General features: G+C 52.3%; 1 protein-coding gene across 1 annotated transcript; it reads left to right on the forward strand.

Moving 5' to 3' along the window:
* Nucleotides 1-26: 26 nt before the first annotated feature.
* Nucleotides 27-7790, forward strand: POLDIP2 (polymerase (DNA-directed), delta interacting protein 2; the record flags this gene model as incomplete). Its single annotated transcript, XM_010011794.1, has 10 exons — nucleotides 27-119; nucleotides 745-842; nucleotides 2002-2098; nucleotides 2530-2605; nucleotides 3506-3613; nucleotides 3834-3970; nucleotides 4884-4910; nucleotides 5082-5207; nucleotides 5880-5959; nucleotides 7316-7790. Coding segments are annotated over 10 exons (957 nt in total), but the record flags the coding sequence as incomplete, so codon positions are not given.
* Nucleotides 7791-9038: the final 1248 nt, after the last annotated feature.

Genomic DNA, 9038 nt, shown 5'->3' on the forward strand with positions numbered 1-9038 from the left:
AGCCCGGGGCTGGTGCAAACCCCCCCTGTGCCCCCAGGAACCGCGCGGAGGGCAAAGTGCTGGAGACCGTGGGGGTGTTCGAGGCCCCGAAGCAGCACGGCAAATACGAGACGGGGCAGGTAAGGGCTGCGGAGCCGAGGTCCGCGGGGATCGGGGCTGCTGGGAGCTGCCGCGGGAGCTCGGGGCCAGACGTGTCACAGTTCCTGCTCCTCGTCTCTGCTGCGTCTGCACTTTGTCACAGCAGCACGTTGAGAGGAATCTGCAGCGGGACACGACCGCTCCTGCGGTGGCGTTTGCTCCACGGGGCTTATTTAAGGGGGTTTCCCCTTTCAGGAGCAGAAGGGACAGTCACTGAGCTCGAGAAACAAGTGAAACAGGCATTGCTGTGCTCGCAGCTGCTCCCGTGTGCTCAGCACTGGTCTCCTTCCTGCTCTTCTGCTGCTCTGTCACTTTACTTCTTGTTTACCTATTTGCTTTTAGAGGATAACAGTGACTGGGGTTTGTTCTCCCACCCCAGACTGTTTCTGTTCCCTCTTTGTTCCTGCTCTGGGTTTGCACGTTGGGAATTCTCCCTGTATTCCTCTCCCACACCTTCATACCCTTTATAAACGTCCCCAGTTTCGCCTCAGTTAACAGATCTTTTTAAATACTACCAGAAAAGGGCTTTTGGCTTCATGTTTTCTGTTGTATCCCAGTTGGTTACAGCTTGCCGGGTATTCAGCTGCAATTATTGGTTGCTTCCAGCTCTTCCTTCACAGCGTGTTTGGCTATCGAGGAATAGTCCTGTTTCCCTGGCAAGCCAGGCTCTACGACCGAGATGTAGCTTCTCCTGTCACAGAGAAGTAAGGAATTGTTCTGGTTTATTTGTTGTTGGACTCTTACATTTACACTCTGTAGTGAGTTTCCTGCTTGGGGTAAACAAGGACCATGGTATGGGTCTGCTTGGCAGGAATGGGAACTAGGAGAGAGGTGCTTAAAAGAGGTGGGGCCTGAGTATGGATTTTGTGCTAATTGGAGACAGGGTGGAAGTGTGAAGGGTGAGTGTGTGTGAGGGACATAATGGTAGTAATAAAAACTCATGCTCCTGGCATTTATTAATATAAAGAGCCCCCCTTTGTGTTGCTTCCTGAGTTCAACCCTGTGTTGAAATTGCAGCCCGGTGCTTCTGTAAAGTGCCGGGGAGTTGGGTTTGTCAGCTGCCTCCCCATCACAGACTGCTTTGGGTTGGAGGGACCTTAAAGCTCCTCCAGCTCCAACCCCTGCCACGGGCAGGGACACCTTCCACTAGAGCAGGTTGCTCCAAGCCCCTGTGTCCAACCTGGCCTTGAACACTGCCAGGGATGGGGCAGCCACAGCTTCTCTGGGCACCCTGTGCCAGCGCCTCAGCACCCTCCCAGGGAAGAGCTGCTGCCTCAGAGCTCATCTCAGTGTCCCCTCTGGCAGGTTAAAGCCATTCCCCTTGTCCTGTCCCTACACCCCTTGTCCAAAGCCCCTCTCCAGGTTTCCTGGAGTCCCTTTAGGCATTGAAAGCAAAGCAGCTCTTCCCACAAGAGTCAATGCAACAAGAGGACACATGCGGGGACTTAAACATACGGGGATGTCGGAAACCCTGTGGAGGAAGGAGAACAGGATGGGGCAGGAAGGGATGCTGGCTTGTCCTAACAGTCACTGACTTTTCCTCCCTGGCCTGTGTTGGAGCTGTGCTGGGAAGGAGTGAGGAGCAAGCAGAGACACAGAGGGCAGTGGAAACACCCACCCCAAATGGGAGACTGGACTGAGCAGAAAGAACAACTGAGCTGTGTGGAAACAGAGTTGTGCCTGTGACAAAACGCTGTTGATTGTCGTCTCAGCTCGTCTGTTGTCATGGGGGTGGCTGACATGAGTTTAGTTTGGATGGAATTAAATGGTTACAGGCTGTGAAATGTGTTTTTCCCCTTGGTCCTGGTGACAGGACTTTGCTGCTTCCTGTGCTTCAGCTCAGTGCTCTGCTTTTCTCCTTAGGAGTGAGAACGTGGCAGGCCATGGTTCCAAAGAGGTCAAGGGCAAAACACACACTTACTATCAGGTGTTAATAGATGCCCGGGATTGTCCACATATAGTAAGTAATAATCTGGGTACTGAAACTCAAATATCTTCTGTGTGAATGGTTCCGAGGGACGGGCACTGAAAGCAAGTAGTTAACTTAATGGTTCAAAATATTAGGACAAATTTGTTCTTCAAGACATATTTTCCCTGAGAAAGGATCTGGAATGTCAGATGTCTGTTTTCTGTATCGTGTTTCCCCTTTCCAGCCTCCTTTCCTCATGCTGGTGGCATTCCTACTTCTTGCCTACAGGTCGTTATGAATGTGGGTTACAGCACTGAAAATGCTCGTTACTCACTTGTGTGGAGAATTAGTCCAGAGGAATTAAAGGGAGATGTTCTGGGTGAATTGGTTAAATAAAATGAACGTTACACACTTCAGAAACCAGAAATGTGGGAACTGGCCCCCAGCAGGCCCACAGAAAGACATAAACCTCCTTTCCTCAGTCCCAGAGGTCGCAGACGGAAGCGGTGACGTTCCTGGCAAACCACGATGACAGCAGAGCCCTCTATGCCATCCCAGGTGAGCAGGTTCCACCTTCAGCCTCTCTGGGGACGAGGGTTGTCGTGATCTCAGAAGAGACATCAACAGTCACCCTCTGCCCATGGAGCAGCAGTTCCTACAGGCCATTCCTATGGGGCATCAATGTGATCCACACAGACCTATCCACGTAGAGCTCTTGGGACACAGATCCCCTGCATGTACCCCTGTTGCATATGGGCTCTTCTGCTTTCTGAGCAGGACAGCTACATCCTCCTCCTGTGCATTTCCTGCCCAAAGCCCTTGTGTGGCAGTGCACTGACCTCCCAGGCACGTGTGTGTTTAGCAGAGGAATCATTCTATGGGGAAGTCTCACAGGAGGGTGCTGCCAGGGCTTACAGCTGGCCTCTTTCCTCTGTTCTTGCTTGTAATCATAGCATCAGCTGTGGCTTCTGCTGCCAAAGTGCTTTTCCCAACACAAGAGGGACATGGAGCTGTTGGAGCGAGCCCAGAGAAGGCCCTGGAGCTGCTGCGAGGGCTGGAGCAGCTCTGCTCTGGAGCCAGGCTGAGAGAGCTGGGCTGGGGCAGCTGGGGAAGAGAAGGCTCCTGAAGGGGACACCTTAGAGCAGCTCCAGTGCCTAAAGGGGCTCCAGGAGACCTGGAGAGGGGCTTTGGACAAGGGATGTAGGGACAGGACAAGGGGAATGGCTTTAACCTGCCAGAGGGGAGACTCAGATGAGCTCTGAGGCAGAAGCTCTTCCCTGTGAGGGTGCTGAGGTGCTGGCACAGGGTGCCCAGAGAAGAACTGGGTGAGCTTTAAGGTCCCTTCCAGCTCAAACCTGTCTGTAATTCCATGACTCTTATGATCCCTTTTTCTGCCAGGAGATTTCTGAGCTGCTTTTCACCGGGGAAGCTCAATGGCTTTTGGGGTTTCTTTTTCAGGTTTAGACTACGTAAGCCATGAAGATATCCTCCCCTACAGCTCCACGGATCAAGTGCCCATCCAGCATGAGCTCTTTGAGAGGTTTCTCATGTACGACCAAACAAAAGGTAATTTCTGCCCTCAGAGGGAGCTCTTCAGAGCCAGATGCTTGAGGTACTTTACAACAAGTACCCAGAACCCTTCATCTTAGAGTGTGAAAACTGTGGTCTGTTTTGGGCTTTGTTACAGTAAAACCTCCTTTAAGTAATGTTGGTAACCATGTGAAAGGAGTTGCTCTGAGGGGAGAGCCCTCCAGGTGCAGTGACCTCTCCTCTTCCCCTCCCACAGTTCCACCTTTTGTAGCAAGGGATACACTGTGTGCATGGCAGGAGAAGAACCACCCCTGGTTAGAGCTCTCTGATGTGCACCGAGAAACCACAGAGAACATCCGAGTCACAGTCATCCCGTTCTACATGGGCATGAGGGTAGGTCTGGGGTGCGTGGTGGTGGTACCTCTGTGACCTGCTTAACTTGCTTACTGGAGAAGTGACATTTAATCCCAGTTGTGATTTCATTGTCATGATGTCTGGCAGAGGTCTGAGCATTGTGTCACAGATTTTTGGATAACGGCTTCTGCGGATTGGCTTTTACTTGTTTGCAGGATGGGAAATAGTCTGTACTGTTCTGCAGAGCAGTGTTGGCAAGATGTTTTAGGAAGGGTTCTGAATTGGTCCTTCACTGCCTCAGTCAGAGGAGTGAGTGTGAAGTGGCACCGAAGCCATCTGCAATGACAATGTCTGTTATCCTGCCTGGTGGTGGGTGTCTTTTCCTGTTTCCCAGCTCTAATGTGAGCTTGGCTGAAGCCTTCTGGATTTAGCTGCTAACCGTGTCCTCTTTATAGTGTAAGAACTTCATCTGGACCAGCCAAAATAATGAAGCTCCAATACTTCCGAGTGGGAGGGCTGGGAATTGCTGCAGCAGTTTGATTTCCAAGCCCAGATGAGCAGAGCTGCCACGGAGCCTGGTGCGGATTTGCAAGTTCTGTGGAGCACAACTGATGTTTGGCATAACCCTGTCAGGAAACCAGATGCCTGAAGGCAAAGAAACGAGTGTTTCTTGATCTGTAGACAGTGTGTGATTAACATGGAGATGAAACCCTCCATGGTCACAAGATCCCTGCGTATCTCCCACCTCATGATTCCATGTCTAGAGCAGAGCCAGTGCCAGGCGGTAACTGATGGGACTGCTTTGGAGAGCAGCTGTCTGTGCTCATGTGAGTTGGCTGCGTCAGCCTGGTGTGGAGAGAGCCCCTCTGCTTGTGCTGTGCTGACAGCTGAAGAGGTTTTGGCACTGAGGCTTGAAGGGCAGCTGCTAAAGTCTTTTGTTTCTCTTTGACAGGAAGCCCAGAATTCCCATGTCTACTGGGTAAGTGCCTTTTGTTTCACCAAGCAGCTAAAAGAGAAGGAGTTTATTTGCTGGGGCATCACTGCTGCGTGATAAGCTCTGAGGGAAAAACATCCGAGGGATGACGTTTCCCAGCATCAGTTACGGGTTTGCAGCTGATTCCCCTTGTTGATAACAGTCTCTTGTGTCCAGTGGCGCTACTGTATCCGCTTGGAGAACCTGGACAGTGAAGTGGTGCAGCTCCGAGAGCGGCACTGGAGGATATTCAGCCTGTCGGGCACCTTGGAAACAGTGAGGGGCCGCGGCGTGGTGGGAAGGGTGAGTGTCGTGTGTGGTGTCCTTTGGGATGGGCAGCTCTTTGCTGGAGGCCTCTCACCTGGGTTCATGTGCCAGGGAATTGCTTGGTGGGCAGTAGAAATAGGTGGATGGGGAAAAGGCGATGAAAAAGAACCACGGGAGCTTTTCATCTGTTTGTGTGTGTGTCCCACAGAGACTGAGAGAGCTGGGCTGGGGCAGCTGGAGAAGAGAAGGCTCCTGAAGGGGACACCTTAGAGCAGCTCCAGGGCCTAAAGGGGCTCCAGGAAACCTGGAGAGGGGCTTTGGACAAGGGATGTAGGGACAGGACAAGGGGAATGGCTTGAACCTGCCAGAGGGGAGATTGAGATGAGCTCTGAGGCAGAAGCTCTTCCCTGGGAGGGTGCTGAGGCGCTGGCACAGGGTGCCCAGAGAAGCTGTGGCTGCCCCATCCCTGGCAGTGTTCAGAGCTTCACACTGAGTATTAGAGAATGATCCCAAATGACTGGTAATGGGAAAACTGGAATGATACCTGATTGTGGCACTACTCGCTGGGTGAATCACTTGCAGTGTAAGTGATGGCACTGCTCAGGTGTGCATCTCCCCAGTTCTCTTGCTCTATAAATAAATGCCCTGTCTGTGGAGAAACGTTTAACTCCGTTGCTGATGAAGAGGGGTCTCTTCTTGTCTTCCCAGGAGCCCGTTCTATCCAAAGAGCAGCCAGCATTTCAGTACAGCAGCCACGTCTCCCTGCAGGCATCCAGTGGTCACATGTGGTAAGAAGCACTTATTACTGCAGTAATGGTTTAGCTATAGGTCCCCAAGGTGCTGAGCTGGGGCCTGCTTTGAGCCTGGAGTTGGTGGGTAGAAGTGGACTGAATGTGTCTGATAGTAAAAGCTTCTCTAAAGCAGTATCCCAGTTAGTGATAAGATGATCTGTTGATTCTTTGCACCAAGAGAGGGTCCAAGCTAATTTATCCTCCTCTTGTGGTCTGTGCCAAGCTGGATTTGAGAAGATACGGAGCAGTTCTCTGCCAGCTTCTGCTGGGCTCAGCTCCGTGCTGGTGTTTCCCTGGCAGCAGGGATGTGTGCACTGGTGTCCTCTCTTTGAAGAGGGTTGCGCTTTGATTCTCTCCCCTAGTGAAGCTCTGCAGTTCTGTGTCCACAAGGAATTGGCACGTGGGGTTATTCCCAGTTTAGGCCAGAGAAGGCCTTTGGTTTAACTGGTATTCAGGGCTTTTCTTCCGTAGGTGCAGGCAGGATTGTGCTCAGCTGAGCTGTTCCCTTCCCGTGCCTCAGGGTTAAGGCAGTTTCCCTCTGTTTTCCATTTCAGCTGGGTCAGCATGTTTTGTGTCATCCCTGTGTGGACAAAAACCACAGTCACCTCTTGCCTTCTGTGTGACAGGTCTCTCTGCCTTGCATTTTGAAGTAAATCTGCTTCAGGGTTAAGCTTGACCTGCCTTTGGGTTGGGAAAAGCACGAGAGCAGCTCTTTGCCAGGTTAAGCGTTTAACCCTGGGGAATAAACCCAGCTTGTTTAGTAGGTTTTCCCTCTGCATGTGTCCTGAAAAGAAAGAGACAAAGGTTCTGCAGCTCAGAAGCTGCTCAGCTTGATTTCTGGTGTTTGATTATGTCTTCTCCATCATGAGAACCTGTTTATCTCCACCATCCTCTTGCCCATGTCATGTACAATCTTCTGTAGTTCTAGGCAGTAAATGAATTGTACAAGAAAAGGCAGATTCAGTTCTGAAATGCAGACCAGAAGCTATTCCAGATGACATCTGTGGTGGGATTTCATCCTGTCATGTGTAAAGAGTTTGTAGAAATAGCTCTGATGGTTTTGTCTCCTGTGGAGAGGGAGTTAAACCCTGCTGGGGGTGCATGGTGTGATTTCCTCCTGGAGGCTCCAGTCAGGACACTCTTATTCAGGGAATGTGTATAGGAGACGGGATGTGAACCACCCGGGGGACTTCCAGTCACTTTGCCAGGCAGATGTCCCTGTGCCAAACCCACGTCCCCGCTGCTGGGCCAGCCTGGCCAGTGCAGCTGCAGAGGCCCTGCGCAGGCAGTGGAGGCGCTCTCGCTGGTGACTGTGTCCCCGGCCTGGCTGTCACCGCGGCTCTTCTTTTGCAGGGGTACTTTCCGATTCGAGAGGCCTGATGGCTCCCACTTCGATGTCCGAATCCCACCCTTTTCTCTGGAAAGCAACAAAGACGAGAAGACCCCCCCCTCCGGCCTTCACTGGTAGAGCAGAGCGAGCGCTGAGACCCCCAGGCCTGTGTGTGATGTAGACCTTGGCCCCCCCATTACGCTGCAGCCCCCACCACGGAGCTTTTAAACATTGGAAACCCAGTTTTCTTTTAACTGTTGTCTAACGGGGAGGCTTCATTTGAACTTTAATCCTGGCTCTCTCAGCCTGCTTGTAAACGTGAGCTGTGTTCCAGTTAACCCTTCCCTTTGGGGTGCCTGCTGGGGTTGGAGCTGGGGGGACGTAGACCTGAGCTGCTGCAGAAGAGTGGCTGCCCCAGCAGGGCTGGACCCTTCCCAATGTGTTGTGAATTCTCTGCAATGTGAGGTTTCTCTAATAAACTGGCCCTTCCAGTTGCAACCAGTCTCCTTTATAAGCCCAGGCCTGGGTTTTTACATCCAGCCTGCCCTGGCTTGTTGCTGCCCCCCCTTCTCCCTGCCCTTTTCCCATGTGCAAAGTGGGTAGTGCTTCAGGAAGGCAGCAGTGAGTCTGGTTTAGGGGGCAGGAATGTGAGCTCAGCTGCTTGCTGGGGTTTAACCAGCATGAGAAGAAGCTCCACTCATGGTATGCTGGAGAACAGAGACAGAGGGGGGGAAGGAGGTGCTGCTGCTTGTCTTGTGTTGATGGTACAGGAGAGCGGAGGGGCCTGTCCTGACATGGGGATGCACATCCCAGTGCTGGAGGATCCTTCTCTATGGCTGTAACTGTATTTCCTTGGGAGTTTCTGCTTTGGCAGGAAGAGTTTTAAGCTGTGGTGGGGCAGCGCTTGGCTTTAGCTCCTGCTGCTGGGTTGTCAGTTGTGGGGGAGTCTGTGCTCTGCACAGTGAGATACCTGTGAGCTTCTGATGTGGGTTGGTGGAATTCTGCTTTCACCGGCCCCGGGCTCAGCCCTCAGTGCAGCTCAGGTTGTGAGCACTTCCCACAGGCTCAGCAGCCCTGGGAATTCCAGAGATTAGGAGGGACTCTTCTGGCTGTCTCCGGGTTTCCAGGCTTTTGGGTGACTGACTGGGACAGGGGCAGTTCCTCTGTGAGAGGAACCCTTGGCAGGAAGTTTCCAACCTTGCTTCTTTCCCTGGTCTGTCTCAAGCGATGAGGTGGAACTAACCCACAGGACTGTTGTTTTTCTTGACTGAGAAGTATCCCCATTATTCCCTCTTCCCCCCCAAGTGCTCTCTGAGCAGCCTCTTTGCACTTGGGCTGTCACAGCTGATGGACACCCTTTGGAAATGACAGTGGGAAGAGTTATGTGCCAGCAGATACCTGTGTAGAGACTCAATGTCTCCTCTTTAAATGGGGTTTATCTCTCGCTGGTCTCTTCATTTGTGTCCCCCATCATGTCAGGTAGGACATGCCACGTCCAATGCTTCTGGAGTTTGAAAGGTTTAGGCAGCCAGCCTGCTTTTAGGGGTAGAGAAGGCTCCTTGAGGAACAGGCCACAGCCCAGTGTTGCTGCTGCCTTCTTCACAGGAGGAAAGGGGGGTGATGGCTCGAGTCCAGAGGAACCAGGACCCGCCTTTTGCCTCCCATGCAGTCACTCAGGGCAGCAGCTGCCCTGGCCCTCCCCTGGGTCGCTGACTTTGCTTTCCTGGCAATGTTAACCTTGTGTTT

This window comes from Nestor notabilis, unplaced genomic scaffold, assembly GCF_000696875.1.
Source record: "Nestor notabilis isolate BGI_N333 unplaced genomic scaffold, ASM69687v1 scaffold26713, whole genome shotgun sequence".
NCBI lineage: Eukaryota > Metazoa > Chordata > Aves > Psittaciformes > Psittacidae > Nestor > Nestor notabilis.